General features: G+C 43.8%; 1 protein-coding gene across 1 annotated transcript in view; it reads right to left on the bottom strand.

Moving 5' to 3' along the window:
* Positions 1-21591, bottom strand: part of ANAPC1 (anaphase promoting complex subunit 1) — a 3613296-nt gene that overhangs the window by 331590 nt on the left and 3260115 nt on the right. Inside the window, exon 45 of the mRNA XM_044060160.1 lies at positions 9508-9646. Within this exon, the coding sequence (XP_043916095.1) occupies positions 9508-9646 (139 nt within the window). The remainder of the gene's footprint in view (positions 1-9507; positions 9647-21591) is intronic.

Here is a 21591-nt window from a genome sequence, read left to right as displayed (position 1 = left end):
GAGCTAAACAATACTCAGTGGTGTCAAGGCAAAGACACTAATCCCGGACTGTGTCTGGGAGATAGGCAGGGTGGATCAATATGCAGATATAAACCCTGCATCCTTCATGTTTGTGGCACTAAGTTATTTCCCTTGTGCAGAAGGGATAAGGTCACTGATGATAAAACACTTTTTATACTGGATGGATCCATTCAAGGCCCTCATGCCTATAAGAGACCAAAGACACTGTTTCTTCATGGGTACAAATGATTTTCTGAATAGAAAAATCCACCTCACTGGAAATAATTGGTTGTACTGAATATTTAATCAGAATATTCTGTGATTCCTGGATATGCAACGGTGACTCAACATTTCTGTACTTTGAGGGAGTTCTTCCACCTGGAATGAAGTAAACCTCCAGAGTATAACCTTGCTCAAAATGCTGAATGACGCAGGAAAAGGAAACAAGGGATCACTCACCATGTGTCCGTAAGAAAAGCAAGTCATCTCCCCGTTTCTCTGGAGGCTTAAGGTTAGCCAGGAAGGACACAAAAATGCTGGCTAGTGTTGCAACAGATTTACATTAGGGAGGGTTCTTGCATTGATGCTGTTGCTTATAATATTTCTGACATAAATCCAAAAACTTAGGACCATGTCTGGATCACAGGACTTCTCCCTGTCCTAACACTGTTTTTTTGGGTTGTTGGGCTATTCATTTCATTGTTTTAAACATCTGCTAAAAAGAAGGACCTCCTTGCCTCCCTCCTTGAGATCTTTAAGGGTCTCCATAGCATTTTTCCCGACAGGTTACTGCCAGCAAAGGGAGCATTCTTCTGCTGCTGGGCAACTGCATGTAACTCACAAAAGATACAGTTGGGTATCTCTTCAGCAGCATGCCAGCTGCAAAAACCCTCCTCAGGAGCTGTCAGCGTCAAAATATGACCTCAGAGATTGGCTATACGCCTTCCCACAGCAAATATATACTCTTAGTCTCCAAGGACTCAATAAGTATCCGCTGATCTTTCTGGAGCCTTCCCCAGTATTTCAGGAGAATGAGCACTGTAATTAGTAATGTTGAAGCCTAGAATGGATGCTGTGCATAATTTCTCGCCCCAAATATCCAGGTGCTTAAGAGTCTTTATAAAGGGGCAGGTGGATGAGCTGGCAGGGAACATATGGATCATGGGCCACAGCAGATACCAGAGAAATATCTAGCAGACTCTGGTCTAATGCAAGGAACCTCCTGTCTATTTTATGATGCCATAGTGGGCAGCTAATCATAGTTCATTGCTGACTTTATAAAACTATGATAAGCAACGTAACCACAGTAGGTGCTGGTATAAGGGAATGCAAATTCTCCACCATTTTTGTATGCTATGGCAGAGAAGCAATGGATGACAACAACAGAAGTAGGGATCTGGCCAGGGATGAGGCATTCTCTAGCTTAAAAGTCACAGTCATCATTCAAATCATCTAAGCTAGTATCCAAGGCCTTGACATTACACAATGTGTTCACAAGGTGCTCAGACAAATGCCCAACAGTGTCTCCCTCTAACCAAGTGGACCAACAGGGCAGTAAACATTTTGTTAAGGTCAGCAGACACCTTGGTTAGCTCTAGGAACTCAGCACGGGAGACATAACAGTCCACAGGAGAAAGTACAAAGGGGGGGGGGGCACCTTCAGAGATTCTGTAGTTTCTAAACTCCTGACAAGAAGCTGCTACATATCAGCCAGTGATTCCTTGGATGATCTTCCACATGCAACTATCAGGTCTTGTTGAATGAACCCCCTTCTAAATACCTCAAACCCATTGCAGACCCCCCCCCCCAAAAAAATAAAACTCAAAGACTTGCAACATAAAACAGATGTCAGAACAGTGACAGACCATGGTGGCCTGGTGGCCACAATGAGCCCCAGCATACATGAGAGAAAAAGAAGTTATGTTTTACCCTAATGTTCCATCTGTGTTGTCAGTCTTCATCTATTCTTGACTTCTGTATTATGGTTCAAATCCTCGGAACCGAGCTGGACGTTATATAGCTTGCATCAGCCAAAAAAACTCGAGCTAAAAGTAACCCACAATGGCCCTCTCGCTCTACATTACCACAGATCGAGTTTGCAGACTTACAGAAAACAATACAGTGAGACCTAATTCAAGTCAGAAGCCATATCCAAGGTGTATCCTAACAGGGAATGCCGGGACAACAATTCGCTCCAACAGGACTCCATAGGAGTGGGCAGGTGAGGTGGGACACAAGAATAGATTAAGATCGACAACACAGATGGAATGTTATGGTAAGACATAAATTCTTAATCTGATATTGTCAATCTTCATCTATTCTTGACTTCTGGGACAGAGTGCCCAGCTACCTTAGATCCTGGGTGGCCCTATGGAAGTACATTCCTGAGAACCATAAAACCAAAGGAGGCTCTCCCCCTGGAGACCATATCTAATTTGTAGTGAGAAATAAAGGTATGTGAGGTAGCCCATGTTGCAGCTGTGCAAATTTCAGACATGAAAGCTTTAGAATGAAAAACAGCTGATGTTGCCATAGAACTGTTGTAATGTGCCTTCACCGGCATACAAAGCTTTAGATTCTTTTTAGTGTAAATAAAGGAAATACAATCTCTTAACCATCTTGCCAGAGTAACCTTAAAGACAGGTTTGCCCAAGGTTGCACCCGCAAATGAAACAAATAACTGTTCTGATTGTCTGAATTGTTTAGTTCTGTCCAGGTAAAAATATAACTGTATGTGCACATCCAAAAGGTGTAAACAATATTCGCCCTTATTAGAAAAATTTGGGAAAAATACTGGCAAATCTACAGACTAATTGATGTTGGTCTCTGAAACCACTTTAGGAAGAAAGGACGGGTTTGTTCTGAGTGAAACTCTGTCTCTAAGGCAAACTAGACAAGGGGGCTTTGAACATAAAGCTTGTAATTCAGAAACTTGTCTTGCAGAGGTGACAGCTCTAAGTAAAAGTGTTTTCCAAGAGAGGAACTTTAAATCACAGGTAGCTGACAGTTCAAAGGGAGATAATGTAAGTGACTGCAAGACAATCGTCAAGGCCCATGAAAGTAGAAGATCTTTGAATGGGGGCTTTAGACAAATTGTCCTCTTCAGAAAAACCTTACAGAGTCTGTGAGAAATCAAGGGTTGGTCACCAAAACCATTATGAAAATTTGAAATGGCTGCTAGGAAAATCTTAACAGTAGAAGCAGAAGCCCCTTTACCAAAAATGGTAGGGAAAAACTCTAGAACTTTTTCCACTGGAACAAAAAAAGGATCAAGACCATCATAACCCCAGAGAGAAAAATCTCTTTCAATTACTAAGGTAGAGATTCCTGGTGGATAGGTTTATGGGATAGAATGTCATTATGCCTGGCAACTAACGGAATTGGAAAAACCAAACAGTCAGCTTAAGAGTTTGTAGACTGGGATGCACCAGTCACTGGGGATGTGAAAGAAGGTCTGGAGCTGGGTCCACAATCCACAGGCATCAAAGCAGATGAGGGCATAGGAAGGTAAACCAAATTTGTTGAGGCCATTAAGGTGCAATGAGGATTACCTTGCTTGTCAACCGAGCTGCTTTCTTGAGGAAAAGGGGAGTCAGAGGAAAGGCATAAAGGAGACCCAGTGGCCAACTGAGGAGAGCTCTCAGTGACTTCCCCTGAAGGAGAACTAGGGCAAAATAGCTTCTGCACTTGTTGTTCAGGGGTGAAGCAAACAGGTCGCAGCAAAGCTGGCCCCAGTGAAGAAAGATCTTCTTCGCCACTCTAGGATTTAGAGACCACTTGTGAGGCATGAGAATGCATCTGCTCAGTTTGTCTGCTATCACGTTTGAACTCCCTGGGACGTGCGTTGCTATCAGAAAGAGGTTGGAAGTAATGGCCTACTGCCACACTCGAAGGGCTTCTCGACACAGTGGGTAGGGCTTGGTTCCCCCTTGTTTGTTGATTTACCAGATTACGGACATATTGTCTGATTGAACAGCTTATCATCCCTTGAGGTAAGGCAGAATGAAATGCTTGCAATGCTAGAAGCACTGCCCTCAACTCCAAAACACTGATATGCAGACTGGCCTGTAAAGGGGACCAAGTGCCTTGGACTGTCTTCCTCAGATAATGCCCCTCCCACCCCATCTGGGAAGCATCTGTGGTCACTATGGCCTTGGGCTGAGAAGGGACAAAGGGATGGGCCCAGAAGAATCTCTTTGAACTGCATCCACCAGGATAGGTCGTCTTTGAATCGGCTGGTTATAAAAACTGGGTGATTCATAGGATGGGTTAGAACTGACCATGGGTTCGCAAGAAGCCATTCAAGGAGTCTTGTGAAATCTTGCTAATGGGACTAGAGTGATCACTGCTGCCATGGAGCCCAATGCTTGAAGTACTAGATGTGCCGGTATCTTGCCTGAGCAAAGACTAGGCTGAACTTGCGATTCTATTTTCTGCAACCTGTGGTGGGGTAGAGAGTTCACACAGAACAGACTGTTGAGACAAACTCCGATAAACTCCATATACTGAGATGGAATCAGTTGAGACTTTGCAAGACTGACAGTGATGCCCATCTACTGAGATTGTTTCAAAATGAAATCCATCGTTTGAAGCAGTAGATGCCTGGTGGAAGCGGTGAGGAGTTAGTCGTCTAGGTATGGAAACACTCGGAATCTGTGCAGCCTCAAGTGTGCTGTTACTGTTGCCATACATTTGGGGAACACCCTGAGACCAAAGGACAGCACCCTGAAATGGTAGTGGCTGGCTCCTAGCTGGAAGCGGAGAAATTTTCTTGGGCGCTTGTCCATTTTTATGTGGTAATACGCATCTTGAAAGTCAATAGGGAACATCCAATCATTTTCCTCTAGAAAGGGAAGTACTGACTGAACTGTGACCATCTGGAATTTTGAGTGTTGGACAAATTTGTTTAGAATGCTGAGATCCAAAACTGGTTTCCAGTCTCCTGGCTTCTTTGTCACTAAAAAGAACCTTGAGTAAAATCTGGATCCTAACTGGTCTGATGGGACTTCTCAGATGACACTTTTTTTTTTTTTAGCAGCTTTTGTATTTCTAATGCTGCTTAGTCCCTCTGACTGGGTGGAGCACTGGGTAGTTTTGGACAGGTCCTTGGATAAAGGGTGAAGATGATTAAATAACCTCTATCCAGGCATTGGTAGTTATGCACAGCCAGGCTGTTGGGTGCAAGGAGAATCTTCCCCGACTGGCTCCAGAGGTAAGCAATTGGGCATCCTTTCAGGAATGATGGTAGGGTTGGCCAGAGAAAGACTATCTGGAACACTGGTTCTGCGGACCACCCCTGCCTCTGGGAAGGAGTCTTCCACTGTAAACCCCCCCATGCCCCGAGGGGAGTCTGTACCACGTGTGTCGTGGAAAGACTTCTTGGGCTTCTTGAACCACATTTTGCCACTCCTTTGATTTTTGGAGTAAGATCGTTGAGGAGTGGAAAAACATATGCCTACGGCAGACAGAGTCTTCCTATCTTTCTCACACCTGGATAGATTTTCCTTATCCTTTGGACCAAACAAAAAGGATCTGTCAAAGGGAGCATTGACAAAGGAAGACTTGAAAGGTTCCACAAACTCACAGAGGCACATTCAAGCATGTTGCTGAATCGCAACACTAGAACCTGCTGACCTTGTTGCCCCTTCGGCTGCATGTGCAATGAGCCTCATAGACCAGTTCAACATAGACTCCAGGGTAGCTAACTGGAAGGATATTTTTTCCTGGACACCCAGTAGCTAACTGGAAGGATATTTTTTCCTGGACACCCTCAGCTACTGCTCGACCAAGGTATCTGACAGCTCCTTGACCAGATCCCTCTGAAGCCTAGTGAAGTGTGCCAAGAAATTAAAAGAACCGATGGAGATGGTCGATGATGCGTAAACCCGCTTCCCGAACCTGTCCATCACTCTGGACTCTAGGTTAGGGGGATGTACAGTAGAACTTTCCTCAGCCAGTTCTTTTTTGGTCGCAGCCACTACCACCATGGCATCAACTACTAAAACTTTTGCCCAGTGTGGATGATCCTCAGGAGCGGAAAGAATTTTATCACGTCTCCAGGATAGATTCTATAGAGTCAGGAGCTTTCCTGGCCTGCTGAGCGATCAATTTAATTAGGTCAGTGGGCAGGGTCATCCAGGAGGTAGACAGGTGAGCTCCAAAGGCCTGCAGGTACATGGATTCCTCAGAAGACAGGTCTTTGGGTTTCCAATCACCCCTCTGTTTTAGGATCTCTAGAATGTCTCCAAAGGAAACATCTTCCGGGGGCGATCGGGTGGGAGCCTTCCCCCTCATCGAAATCCATGTCCTCTGTGACTGTGATCCTTCAGGAGAATCAAGGTGTTTCCTCTTACACAATTTCTTCCAAGGAAGTTCTACACAGGGAGCATTTGAAGAGGATTCGGAAGAGGGTAAACCTTGGGCAGGTAACTCCTAGACCTTAGAGCTTGCTGTCCAGGGGTGGAGGTTGGTGGTAGCTCCAGAAAGCAGGGGTCAAGGGGTGAAACTCCGGTAACACAGATGCCACCTGAGATAAGCCAGTAGCCAAAGCTCTTTCCATAGCTTGAAAGGCAGACCACCCTGAGGAGGAAAGGGAGCCCGGAACCGAGACAGACAAACTCGGAACTGGCGTCACACCCCTCCTCGAGAAACCCACCTGAAAAGCCGGAACAGAGGATGGGGGTCCTCTGCCTGCACACCCCAAAAAGGTAAGGTCGGCTCCAAAGAAAAAATTGGAGCCGACTTGACCCCCTCGGGCCCGACAGTGAAGACCCGATCCCGAAGACACCGGAGTCACAGCCGTATCTGGTACCGAAGGCAAAAATGTAGTCGGTGCAGAGGTGATTGGAATTTGTGTGGTTGGAGTCGACTGCTCGAAAGCCTGCAAGGAGGTCAGAGGAGGACAATAAGATGGGGTTATAGGAGAGAAACCCCCTACACCAGGAGGGAGAGGGGACTGAGAAGATGGGGGAAGACCCCTAGCTGTCAGAATCTGATCCACCAACCTCATTATATCAACTTCCGAAAGACTCCTGGTGGAGTGAATGGACAAACCAGATGGGGACTCAGGTCTCTCCAAACAAGGGTCAACAGATGAAGAATAAGTAGTCCTGAGTTGAATATGAACACCTGTTTTCGGCACCATCTGCGCAGCCATAGTAGATACTGGCGCCATCATGGCAGCAGTGGGAATCGGTGCCTTTGTCAGAACCGTAGCCAAAATAGTAGCAGTTGGTGTCGTAGCCTGTATGGAAGTCATAGTCGGTGTTGAAGGCAAAGGGGGTCGGTACCGAAGAGTCACTCTGTTCCAAAAGCTTTGGAACCTTAGGTTTCAGTTCCAAGAGAAACATGCAAAGGAATGTTTATGCTTCTTTTGTATCTGTACTGAAGGAGATGTCGGTAACAAGTGTGAAGTTTTAGTACCAGAGGCCGGAGGAGACTGGTCGGTCTTGGACCAGGCTTCTTCGAAAGGGGCTTTAAGAAGCCCTTTGAGGATGAGCTTGTTCCTACACTCTACCAGGGCTCTATTATTGAAACCCTGGCAGAGAGAGCAGTCAAGATTCAAATGGGATGCACCCAAGCAGTACACACAACATTCATGTCCATCAGAGTTTGGCATTTTCCTGCCACACTCTTTATACTGCTTGAAACTAGTTGCAATAACTTTAGATTTATCTGCCACTGCCATAAAATAGCCAAGGAGAGGCAGAAAAGGAAGAAGAAAGAAGCAAAACAAACACTCACACCACAATGGGAGACACTACCAGCAATGGTAGACAGATTACCTAATGGTAAGAGGGAGAGGGGTAAGGGAACTACCAACAATGGTAGTTAGCAATACCAATGGTAAAAAGGAAGGGAAACACACTCACTCCTAGAGGATAGACTAAAGTAAGAAAAAAAACTATACAACTATAATGTAGAAAGGGCTAATTAGAGAAAATACAAGAAAAAATACATTTTTACTTAGCTATGAGAGAGGAGTTGGCTGACGCGTCTTGCTGTAAGAGCAACAAACGAGATCTGGGATAGTGTAGAGAGGGGCACTGAGGGTAGACTTTTAGCTCGAGAGTTTTTTTTTGGCAGATATGAACAGGCAGGATCAGTTCTGAGGATTTATTTATTTATTATTTGTTTACCAGGAAAGTCTGACTTACAACTAAGACAATTTTCAGTGGAGGCCTGGGGAGAAACACTTGCAGATGCATGTCTTTGTAATGTGAGAGGAAACCGGAGTACCCCGAGAAAACCCACACAAATGCAGGGAGCACATGCAGACTCTGCGCAGAACACACTCCATTTGAGAATTGAACTGGAGAACTTTTTGCTGTGAAGCGACAATGCTACCGCTGCACCATGGAGTCAATCAGAACTGTAACTCAGAAGTCAAGAATAGATGAAGATTGACATTATCGGATGGTTCTTCTACTAAGACAGAAGCTTGACGCACTGTCCAAATATAGGCTTTCATCAATGGAAATGCTACGGGAAGCCTTGATTTTACACAAAGAATATCAACAATCTGCAGACAGGAAAAACATTTGTCCCTAAAATTGTCTTTTTATCTTCTTCTCCTTAAAATGATCCTCTGACAAAGAGCTTTCCTTGACCTCTTCATCTTATTTTTTTCCTCGAGGAAGAAGACAAGGATTACAAGTCTTTGTGGAGGCTTCATATCTGTCAACTACAATGAACTAGGCTTCTTTGGTGAGGCAGCTTCAGAATACTTCAATAGTATCATGAGAAATGTTCTCAAACAGCCCAAACATATCAATAAAGCAGTAGAGGAAATGTTTTACTGTTCATAGCAATCAGAATCATGATCGGGGTTTAAACAGAAAATGAAGGAGTCACAATGATTCTGCCAGACCATTTTTTGGTCACAACAGCACTTGCAAAAAAGACCTTCAGAGATGATTAAGTTCCAAGGTTCATCCTTGCAAAAAGTTTGAAGAAAAACAAGAAAATGGGGAAAAGATTATAAAACTGTGTTTATGAAATGTGAATGACAAAATAATAAAAGGGTAATATTTCCCAAATAAATTTGAGAAAAGGCACATATTCTCTTTAAATAACATGGTGCACAGTCTCAGAAAGTCTAAGTCGACTTCATGGCAAACAACCGAGCAAGGGCTTGTGTTGGCAATCCTGTAAAGAAAACAATGATGGTAGGATGCCAAAATATGTATTCAGACAATATTGTTGAGAATTTTTTTTAGAATGTCTTCTGGAGATTGAATGAAAGCCAAAGTGGATCTTTTCTTTATTGATACAGTGGACTATACTATGCAGTTATTATTTTAAAATGTGTGGCTATCCCTTTTTGCCTGTTCGATGACCCAATTCAAGACATAAATGGGATGCTTGTGGCCAAAATAACAACTCTAGTAACAAAACTAAATAAAGAACTGGAATAAGAGGTGTAGACACATCTACTTTAAGTAATATAAAATCTAGACAGGACTGTGAACAGATGTACTCTATTAACAGTAAAACAAAATGACAGACCTTGAAACCAGACGCCTCTGAATTTTTGCAAGCAACAGTCTGAGCCAAGAGGCTACGCCATCCCTTAGGATCTTCCTTGTATGAAAGTTGTCCAGCACGGAGTTTTACATACATAATTCCATCTCTGGAAAGGAATGATCTAAAGAAACAGAAGCATATGAGGATGATTATTATGCTGCTTATATACATTTTATGTGTGTATTTTAGATATCAGCAGTAATGCCCACAGACAGCTGCAGCAAAAGATGGAATGCTGATTACAGGAGTCAGCACTGTTAAGATGTTGACAGCTGTAATGCATGAAATTAAAAGAAAAATATTTAACTACTAAAGAAATATATATGCACCACTTTATTCTTCAGTAAAAAGTCCACCATTAGTAATGCCTAATGTTTTAAATTAGCTTTTCTATTAAATGATGGCCATATTTCACTTACAGTGACTAAAACTGGCAAACAGCAATACTACTAAACAAAGCTTACAGTAAGCAACTTGTAAGACAGCAAGAAACATCTGAACTCTAGTCTCTACTAAAAGTGGAGTCAAAAGTTACTGTTTATAGCATCCAACTGAACTTATTACTTCTGCAGTTGTTAAACCCACTATTCTCCACTTTACTGCTGATAAATTGACATTACATACTTAACATGACAGACTGTAAGATTAGGTCCATCATATTCTACCTCTGGAAATCGAGGCCAGTAGGTCTTGGGCATACTGGCATCTAAAACTTTCCCAGGTCACCAACTCTTTACCTTTTACCCACAATCCTGTGCTAAGTTCCCTCTTCGGAACTCTTTTAGCCCATGGAAGATGAAGTCCTGGAAGGAAAGGACCAAGGAAGGACTCACAGAGCAAGATCTAACATAAAAAAATGGTCAGTGTGAAAGAGGCAGAAGTCATACAGAAGACAGACCTAATCCTACACATCTATCATTAGGGTAAGTATGTACATTTTATATGTGACAAGAAAGGTCCATCCTCCTCCACCTCTAGGACAAAGTCACAAGCAAAAGCTGCCGTGTGTTAACAAAAAACAGTGAGGCAGCATCCAGATGTATGAACTACGAACATCAAAATGTGACAAGAAAGGACATGCAAATCCTGTCACCAAAAACAAAATCCAAAGTAGCTTATACCAATCGTCAATGGAAAATACTGGACCTAATGGAGGTATGTAGAGGGAACTATTAAGATACAGCCTCTGCACTGAATTTATGTGGCAGCAAAGAAACGGCTATGGTGCATAAAGCTGTCAAGTCCCTCTCCCCTCAAAAAAAAAAAAAAACAAAACTCTCTTTTATGGTTAGGTACTAGCTCAGTCATGAATTACCTTAAGAACGAAGTGGAACCTACAGAACCATAACAGAAAAAGTCAGATGGGCAAAAAGTGACTTGTGGTCCAAGAACAGTACAAACCAAGGATGGTGACAGAATTTCTTCAGAATAAAAAAAAATATTGAGGAATCACCAAGGAAAATGTCCAAAAATGTGTTAGACAAAGGGTGATCCAGTAGCATGACTGCAACATTGTCAATCTGGGGCCCCGTAACGAGTAACAGTATAATGACATGGAGAATCTGTTAAACTAAAAGTGCATTCGATAACCTGCAGTGCACAAGACTAACATAACAGAGTCCACCGGTGAATAAAGTACAGTTGTGTACCTACCATAAATGTACATGTTCGAGTGTATTCACTGTTGCAGTCATTAAACTTGGGTTATCCTGCTGGCAGGCTACCCGCAGTTGGCCCGAATTCCAAAGTCAAGGTCCGGCGTCGGTTGCTGTCGCCTCTTCCCTGACGTCAGTGCACCAGGGGTATAAAAGATGTAGCCAACGCCATTTTCTTCAGTTTTTCTTGCCCCAGATGTCAGGTGCCCCCAAATTGGTAGGCTGAAAATTATGTCAATAAGTATGCATGCACAAAAATAAACATTTTCTTCATCTACAAGCAAATACACCACATAGGTTGTATAGGACAGAGAAGTACAGATAAGTCCCAGCAAAGAAAAAGGGGGAAGGTGGGTGGGTGACCTGGACTGCAACAGTGAATACACTCGAACATCTACATTTATGGTAGGTACACAAGTGAATACACTCGAACATCTACATTTATGGTAGGTACGCAACTGTACTATGTTCGTGTTTCACTATTGCAGTCATTACACTTGGGTTGAATCCCAAAGCTGAGGTTGGGTGGCTGGGTCTAAATAGGATTAGGAGATGCTATAAGGCCCTGCAGAACTGCAGTGGCAAAGCCTGCTCTGGATTTAGAGTAGAGAGGTAAGTGGTAGTGCTTGGTAAAAGTGTGCACTGAACTCCAAGTTGCAGCCTCTAAAATGTCTTTGGTTGGTGGTACTCTGATGAAGGCTTCTGAAGTGGCTGCTGCTCTGGTTGAGTGAGGCCTAATGCCCTTAGGCACTGATTTGCCATGTTGTGAATAGCAGAAACGAATGCAGTGGCCTATCCATTTTGAAATAGTCTGCTTTGAGATAGCCTTTCATTGGGATCCTGCAGCATATGCTACTAAGAGTTGCTCAGTCTTTCTGAAAGCTTTAGCTCTGTCCAAGTAGAAGCGTAGCTGTCTGTGTATGTCCAAAGAATGCAGGAGTCTCTCACCCTTATTCTGTGGGTTTGGATAAACGGTAGGCAAATGAATGGTTTGGTTAAGGGCCACACTGGACATTACCTTAGGCATAAATGTCGGGTTCATCCTCTGAGAAACCCTGCCTGGATGGAAAATGATAAAAGGTTCCACAGCCATGAGTGCCTGTAACTCTGAGACTCGTCTTGCAGAGGTTATTGCTAGGAGCAGAGCTGTTTTCCACGGTAAGAACTTTATTTCAGCTGTACTGGCTGGCTCAAAAGGCGGCAGTGTGAGTTTTTCCAAGACATAATTGGGGTCCCATGCAGGTATTGGTGATCTCCTTGGAGGTCTTATGTTTTTGGCCCCTCTGAGGTATTGTCTTAGCAATGGATGTGAAAAAATTGGTGGTTCCGTATTGTAATGAGCTGAAATGGCAGAGGCATGGATTTTAATTGATGGAAAGGATAGGCCTTTGTTCAGCATCTCAGACAGGTATTGTAAAATCTGAGGAAAATTTGGTACAAACGTGTCAATTCCTTGTGCCTGGTTCCGAGCACAGAATCTTTTCCATTTTTCTGCATAAGATTTTCTGGTACTGGGCCTCCTGGCCTCCAAAATAACATCCATCACTGTTTTAGAAAGAGGTGTGTTCTGAATGGCTACATTATCTGCCATGCTGCTAGATTTAGGGTTCTGAGTTGGCTGTGCAGGATCGGATTGTTTCGTTGGGTCAGTAAATGAGGAATTAGAGGCAATGTCCAGGCTCAGCCTTGAGACAAGCTCTTTAGGATTGGGTACCAGTGCTGGTGGAGCCAGTCTGGAGCAATCAGAATAATTTTTGGTTTCTCTTGTCTGACCTTTAGGAGTACCTTGGGGAGGAGAGGCAGAAGAGGAAAGGCATATACTGTTAGGGTTTTTCAGGTGAATGATAGAGCATCCACTTTCCATGCCTGCTTGTGATACGTCCTTGTGCAGAATCTATGTAGTTGGCAGTTGTGAGGGGAGGCAACTAGATCTATGTCTGGGCATCCCCATTTCTTTATTATCATGCTGAAGACTTGTGGATCCAGTTTCCACTCATGGGGATCCGTGAGGTTTCTGCTTAGTTCATCTGCCAGAGTATTTTTCTTTCCTGGCAGGAATTGTGCTTGCAGGTGTACTTGGTAAGTCAATGCTGTGTCCCACAAAGTCATGGCTTGTCTGCAGAGGGGGTATGAATAAGTGCCTCTCTGTTTATGTACCACATGACTGTAGTATTGTCCGTCCTTATCAGTAGTTGTCCTGGATGGAGTAGATCCTTGAAAGTTGTCAGGGCATTCTGAACAACTAGCATCTCTTTTTGATTGATATGAAGATGCCTTTGGCTTGTGGGCCATGTCCCCTGAATATATTTTCCTGCCATGTGGGCCCCCCAGGCATAATCTGAAGCATCTGTTGTTATTGACTGCATGGCTGTGGGTAGGGTGAATGGCTGTCCCTTGTTGTGGTGACAGGCCTGTGCCCACCATCGAAACTCCTGTTGCAGGCAAGGAATGAGAGTAATTAATGTTTCCAGGCTGTGACAATGTTGAGTCCAAACACTTTTTAAATACCATTGTAGTTTCCTCATATGCAGTCTGGCATATGGAATTAGCAGAATGCAGGATGCCATGAAGCCCAAAGCCTGCAGAATTTTTCTTGCAGATAACTGGGTCATTGTTGCCAACATTTTGAAGTAAGAAGTCAGTTGCCTTTGTTTGTCTGGCATGAGATAAGCCATCTGGGCAGTTGTATTTAAGCTTGCACCCAGGAATATTATCTCTTGATAGGGTACTAGTTTTGATTTCTTTTCGTTTACTGTGTACCTAGGCAAATTAGTAATCTTTTTACAAACGCTAGATGCTTTAGTAGAATGTCCTTGTTCTCTGCTTGAATAAGGCAATCGTCCAAGTAAGGATATATTTCAATTTCTCTTTGTCTGCAAAATGCAATTACTGGTGCCAGGCATTTCGTGAAGACCCTGGGCGCAGTAGATAAGCCAAAGGGCAGTGCAGAGAATTGGAAGTACATTGAGCCAGCTATGAATCTGAGGTATCTTCTGCAAGATTGTCTGATTGGAATATGCAGGTATGCCTCTTTTAGGTCCAAAGTTACAAGCCAAGCCTTCTTGCCCAGCATGGGCAGAAGCTGCGGCAGAGTCAACATTTTGAATTTTGGAACGTCCAGAAATGTATTTAGAATAGACAGGTCCAGTACTGGTCTCCAGGCTTTGTCTTTTCTGGGTACCAAGAAAAGTCTTGAATAAAATCCTTGTCCCTGCTCTTACTGTAATACTTGCTGAATGGCCCTCATCTCCATGAGGGATGAAATTTGCTTTTGTGCCTATGCCCATTGATTGTGTGGCAGGTCTGGAATATCTTTTGCCCTTGGCAGGGTGTGAAAGTGGAACCTGTAGCCCTAGGACACTATATTCAAGACCCATTTGTCCTGGGTGATCATGTGCCAATTTTGAGAAAAAAGTGCTAGTTTTCCCACTAAGGGGGCTGCCAAAAGATAAGTGCTTGGTGCTGGTAGAGGAAAGTCATTGGGACTGTTTCCTGTATGGCTGTGATTTGTCTTCTCCGCTTTTGGAGGTAGAAGCGCCCCGCTGTTCAGGTCTGTATGAGCCCTGGGGCTGGGATCTGCCTCTGGGGCATCTGTATCTGCCTCTTTGTGGCCTGTCTGACACTGGAAAGGACCAATTCTTTGTAGGCCAGTTCCTGGTAAACCTGGGTGGCTGTACCTGTACGAAATCCTTTACTGTTTGCATAGATTTCGCTTTGTCCTCCATTTACCTCAACACCTCCTCTGCTTTAACACCAAATAAGGTATCATGCTGTAATGGAGCATCTAATAATTTTGCTTTAACATGATCAGGCAGATTCTGTTCCTTTAACCAAGCATGCCTCCTAATGACAGAACCCGTAACTGCGGTCATGCAAGAGGCCTCCAGAGAATCAAAACCACATTGCAATGTATGCTTTCCCACTTGCTCAGTTGCATGCAATAAACTTTGCATTTCCTTATTTTCTGCACAATCAGAATTAGACAACATTTTCTGTTTTAGCAGTGACATTAAGTATTTCTGATATTTAAGCATATGAAATTGACAATTTAAAGCCCTCACAGTCAAAGTAGCAGAAGTGTAAACCTTTTTTCCCCATCTGTCTAGTGCCCTTGAATCTCTATCAGAGGGGATAGGGTTTTTTGCAGTAGAAGCCTTGACCCTTTTGGGACCTTGAGAAATAGTTTCTGGATCAGCAGCAGGGTTTTTATAAAGAAATTCATGTGAATCTGGAACCCTGTAGGATCTGTCTGGTTTAACAGGGGCAGGAGGTGGAGAGTCAGGAGAAAGTCCGGACTCTGAAAATACATCATCTACAATGTCTAACACAGGAGGAATAGCCAAAGGCCTGTGCTGAGGTAGTAAAAGAAAATCTCTAAGCCTTTTCTTAGATTCTGAGTAGTCTTGGCTCTCCCAGTGGAAGTGCTCCCTCATGGTATGCAGGGTTTCCCCAAAAGAATAATCCTCAGGCGGTGAGGCTGAAAAGATAGATTCTTCAGCATCAGAATCTTCATAAGGAGGAAGAGAGTATTCCTGTTCAGAAGAGGAATCAGAGGAAATGGAAACCTGAAGATTCATATTCTGTCTCTTGCTTAGGCCTCTTGTCAGGAGGGGGATGTGAACCCCTGATCAAGGTAATTAGGTCTTCGGCCATTTTGAGCATCTGTTTTTTAGGCACGGTAGTCTGTCCAGGAGAATGCTGTACTTGTTTCTTTGTCTTTAGAACTGCTTTTGTCTTTGCTTTGGAAGCTGAAGAAGGCTTTACATATAACTGTGTAGGTCTGAAAACGCTCTCAGAAGCCGATGCCTGCTCAGCGGCTCCGGAGCCATCTGAGTGAATAGTTTCAGAGTGTCCACTATCTTGAGTATCCAGAGGCCTACCAGCCTGTGGCTCTGAGGTAGCGGGCGCCAGGGGCTGCGAAAGCACCTCACTGAGAACCAGCGAACCAGCGACTGGCTTAGCGGAAGCTTCGTCTTCAGTTTTGGACCTCGGATGCCTGTCCTTTTCTTTTTCCTTGCGCTTTTTATAAACTCCGGTCGTCGGCTGTTCCGACGGCATTATATAATTGAATCTTCGGCCAAAGTAATGAAAAGCAAAATCATACCGACGCTTAATAGTGCGTTGCTAGCACAAAACCGACATCTAGCAACATTGTGATCAGGGCCTAGGCAAGGAATACAGTAAGAATGAAAATCCTTATGAGGTATTTGCTTCTCACAAGAAATACAATTGTTAACTTTTTCTGACTTCGGACTGGAGCAAGAAAAAAGTTTCCCCAATGGGGTACTTAGCTTTAATGAAGACTTCGGATCTGAAATTCTTTTTTGAAAAGCTCAGGAGTCGGCCGACCGGCACTTGAGAATTGCTTTTGCTTCGGGCACCGCACGGCAAGAAAGACTGAAGAAAATGGCGTCGGCTGCATCTTTTATACCCCTGGCGCACTGACGTCAGGGAAGAGGTGACAGCAACTGACACCGGACCTAGACTTTGGAATTCTGGCAGACTGCGGGTAGCCTGCCAGCAGGATAACCCAAGTGTATGACTGCAACAGTGAAACACGATGAACATCAACCAAATACAGCAAAATCTGAAAGCTTCAAAATGAGGTCCTTGTTGACTACAGCCCTCCCAGAAATGAGGCCCTTGTTGCCTAAAGCCTGGAAGGAAAAGAACCAAGTCAGAAATCAAGGAAAAGTTACAGGGACAGTGACACAAAATACTCAATAACTTTGTCTACTAGAAGTAACAGCAGGAGCTAACTGTTTAAAATCTCAACTGCCAATAAAGGCTAATGAGGAGATAGTTACCAGGGTCTGTAGTTGCTCCTCCTTTGTGGATAGGGATGACTGCAGCAGTGCGCCATTCGGTAAGGACAAAGCCTGAGGTAAGGCTGTGACTGAACAGGGCACACAGGTGAGGTGCCAGTTCACTCTGTAGTTCATGTAGAACACAGCCATGGATATTGTCAGGTCCCATAGAAGCTGTATTCTTGGTCTTGGAGAGTGCTGATTTAATCTGTGCAGCAGTAATACTGGGTGCCTGGCAATCTACTGGTATTGTGATTGGTCTTTTGGTGAGGGAGAGAGGGGGTAAAGTTGTCACTGAATCTGTCGGCCAGTATATTGGCAATATCTGTTGGCTTGGTTAGGAGGTACCATTGTGCAATAGCTCAGAGCAAATCTGAGTATTGCAGTGGAGTTTCTTTACATAACTATATAAGGTCTTGTGGTTGTCTTTACTATCTGCTGCTATTCTGTTTTCATAGCTAGCTTTAGAGGATTTGAACTTTTTGTTCAGACTAATAAGGGAGTTTTTCCAGTTTTGGGACTTCACCTTATTCCACATCAGTTTCCTCCTTCTGTTGTAGAGTTTGTTTATGGCAGGGGACCACCAGATTGGCTTCCTTTTTTTGGAGGAGAGAATCTTGGTTCTATTGGGTATGGCGAGATCCATGCATTTGTGTATGTATTCGTACAGTGCATTGGTGTATGATTTGGCGGTCCTGCAACTATTCTCCATCTGCATGGGTGCCGTGACGTTAGTCACCTCTGTTTTTAGGAGCCCAGAGTTAGCTTTGGAGAAGTTTTTCATGGTGGTTACCTTTGCGGGGGGTGGGTGGGGTGGGATGTGGATTGCCAAGATGATTGGTTTGTGGTCAGAACTAACCAGGGAGGAGTTGACTACTGGTGTAGAGCAACAGTTGCCCATGTTAGTAATGACCAGGTCAAGGATGTTGCTACCTCTAGTGGGGGTAAGAACAAGCTGATCCAGGGTATTGGAATTAATGAATTCCAGGAAACATTGGGCAAGTGTATTGGTGCAGGAGTAGTTTTCCCAGTTAATGGAGGGGTAGAAGTCGCCCAGTATGAGAGTGTTATATTGGACCCTAATATTCTCCAGGGTGCGTAGGAATGCGTAGTGTGAGTCTTGGGACATGGCTAGGGACCTACAGCAGGCTACGACCTGAAGTATCTCTGATGCATTATGTTGGGCAACCAGTCTGGAGGTGTGCACATCCTTTATGAATATGGAAACACCACCCCTTTGGAGCTTCAGTTCAAGTTCTGGGGCCAAAAAGTGTGAAATGAACTATAGCCTGGTAGTGCAGGGGTGCTTTCTGCTGCCTTGAACCAGGTCTCTGTTACAGCACAAATGGAGAGTTACAGCACAAATGTTGATGTTCTCATTTTAAGAAGTGCTTTGAGTGAGCGTATCTTGAGATTTAGACTTCTAGCACTGAGCAGCATGACCCTCAGATTGCATTTGTTTGTAGCCATTATGGTGATAATTTGGTCTTTGGAACATCGCCTAAACAAGGCACTATAGGGGTGGCAACAGCCTTGGCCAGTATCCAGAAGCCCAGGGGTGACAGATGCAGGCCATCTCTGTCAAAGCATCGAGGTCTGTCAATCATGTCAACCCAGGCAGACAGATCCCCTTAGAATGACACCAGAAACTTAGCCAATTGTTGAAATCAATCATTTTCTGCTTGTACTGTGGTATCATTCTGGGTGATGGTAGGATGCTCATGGCTAGGGTCATACCCACCTGGGCTACATAATCCGAGAGCTCCTCCATGTCTCTTTTCATATAGTGCAGGGAGGTATGTCTCAGGTCATTCACATCTACATGTACAATGACAGACTCATATTTGTACCTGTTGTTGAGGGACCTGAGTGTGTGCGTTATGTGGTGGATCCTGACACCTGACAGGCAGCTGACTGTTACTTTCTCCTTATTCAATCTAGTGAGTGGGACATCAGTGTGCCTCACTATTGAGTCACATATAACTAGTGTGTTTGGCATGCTGTTTTGCCTTAGGGGCTTTGGTTGAGTGGCACATTGTTTAGGAGAGTTATGTGTCTCGTGATTAGTGCTGTGTTGTGGTGGTTGAGTGTGTTTCTGCTAGGGAGGTCTCTGCTGTTTGGGTACATTTTTATTGAGAGCCTTCACAAAGGTGGGAGTGTGGTTTGTGTTTTTATGTGAAGGCAGTGCTGGTGTGTGTTCTGGAGTGCTGTGTGTTCCATGTGATGTGGTGCAAGTGTTGACCTTCTCCTCTTGGCCAGCTATTCTGGTCTTGGCTGGAGAGTGCATGGCTTCCAGCTTGGATATACAAGTGCATCTCTCACACGTCTGAGTGTTGGGAGGTAAGAGGAGAGGGTTGTCAGAGTACATGAGGCAGTTCCTACATTGCCTCAGGATGCCGAAATCCACCAGGTTAATAGGAGAAAGCAGAGGGAACTGACCTTTAGACATGAATTGGAGCTGTTTCCTTGTACAGCGTTTAGTGCTGGTAGCACTTTTGTGTGCTACAATAATTGCCACAAGAAGTCTGGTAATGTGCTAGACTAATAAGCTAGTAAAAGTGCAGGAGAGAAGAGAAGAGAACTAACAGATCTAAGGGAAAAACTGAACAGCATACTTTTTGGCACTGCTCAGAAGCTTACAAACAGTCCTGGATACAGTAGAAAGTTGAAAGAGATGGAGAAACTGCCCAAACAGCCAATAAACTACAATTTCTGGGACAGAAACCACCCCTCTTGTGGAAGATAGGCTACCTAGTACTCAACACTATCATTGATAAGCTAGAAGGCTTCCCTCCAACACAGAAAGGCTTGGGGGCCTCAGAAGCTTACAGTTTTCAGGTTAGTGCTGAATTCAGGGCTGTGTTACAAGTTTCTGTGTTTGCCCATACCTTTTACTTGGATAGAAGGAAGTTTCTCTGTTCACTGTGAGAGAGGAAGCTTTGAGCAGCCTATCTGTCCCTGGAGGAGTGGTTTCAGCCCAGAAATTAGTACTTTATTGGCCATTTTGTGCTAATTTCTACCATTTTCATTTCCCTGCTATAAAATCTGCATTTATGCATTGTTTGTGCTAGTATACAGCTCAGCAAGCTCCTGCCTGGTGCCCTGCAGAGTTCTACAGCAGCAGAGAGACAAAAGAGAGACTTTGGAGTGATTATAATTTTTCTGCATTTTCTTGCTGCCTTTAGCTAATTCTGCCTAAAACGCCGATTTTCTAGAGTTTCTGTGATTTAAAAAGTTTGTTTCAGCTACATGTTGTACTTATTTTACTGCCTGCACTTTAACAAAGTTGTTTTTGTATTTAAATTACCTGTTTAACTGTTGTAGGCTACACACTCAAGTGTGATAGCCATTTCTGTGCATTTAAAGTGTTTTTTTGATTGTATCTGCTTTATTGTCTGAAAAAAAAAAAAAAGTATACTTGTTTTCCCGCCTTTCTAAGCTAGTTTAATCCAGTTTTCAGGTTAGTGCTGAATTCAGGGCTGTGTTACAAATCTCTGTGTTTGCCCATACCTTACTTGGATAGAAGGAAGTTTCTCTGTTCACTGTGAGAGATGGAGCTTTGAGCAGCCTATCTGTCCCTAGACGAGTGGTTTCAGCCCAGAAATTAGTAGTTTATTGGCCATTTTGGGCTAATTTCTATCTCTTTCATTTCCTTGCTATAAAACCCACATTTGCAAGGTTTTGCATGCCGGGCAGCGCTGGTCAGCTAGGGTATAACTATTCTCAGCTATACAAAGTCTACTCTTCAATTTTTTCCTTGGAACTAGACAAACTTTCAACTTAAGCACTCAAATCTTTCACTTCTCATCCCGCACTTGCCCAAAACTCATAGCAAGCACTAATAAACCTTAGCACTAGACCGCCCTATACTGTAGAGAAGGACAAGGCTCTCTATTCGACCTTACCAGCCAATCAGTAAAACAGTTCAATGTACCTATCCAGCCATGTCCAAAGAGCAGTTTCAGGTGTACGCTCCAGTCCAACTGGTGAATCTGGGCATTTTGAGGCAATGTTACAATTGCCTCATGTACACAGACAACCCTCTCCTCCTTCCATCAAACGCTAATACATGTGAGAGATGCAATTATACAGTCAAACTGGAGGCTAAGCTCTCTCAACTCAAGACTGGACCAGGCAGTCAAGAGGAGAAGGGAATTACTTGCATCACACCACCAGTCTCACATAGACCTATGAAACCAGCACTGGCAAAAAACACACATAATTACACAAAAACATACTCAGAGGCTCTAAATAAAAATCTGCAAAAGCAACAGAGACCTCCAAAGCAGACAGCCAAGCAACCTCCACACCCCCAACACAAACCATGAAACACATACTTCACAAAACCAGTGTGCCACACAATCACAGCCCTTAGGGAAAATAACATACCCAACACACTAGTAATAGGTGACTCCATAGTCAGGCACGCTGACGTCCCACTCACTAGGCTAAACAAGGAGAAGGTTACTATTAGTTGCCTGTCGGGTGCCAGGATCCACCACATAACACAAGCACTCAGGTCACTCCAGAACAAGTACAAATATAACTCTGTCATTGTCCATGTTGGTGTGAATGACCTGAGCCATATCTCCCTGGACTACATG

This window comes from Protopterus annectens, chromosome 1.part2 (assembly GCF_019279795.1).
Source record: "Protopterus annectens isolate FY-2018-M chromosome 1.part2, PAN1.0, whole genome shotgun sequence".
Classification (NCBI taxonomy): domain Eukaryota; kingdom Metazoa; phylum Chordata; order Ceratodontiformes; family Protopteridae; genus Protopterus; species Protopterus annectens.
Note: the sequence above shows the minus strand (reverse complement) of the source record. Positions and strands in the feature narration are given on the sequence as shown.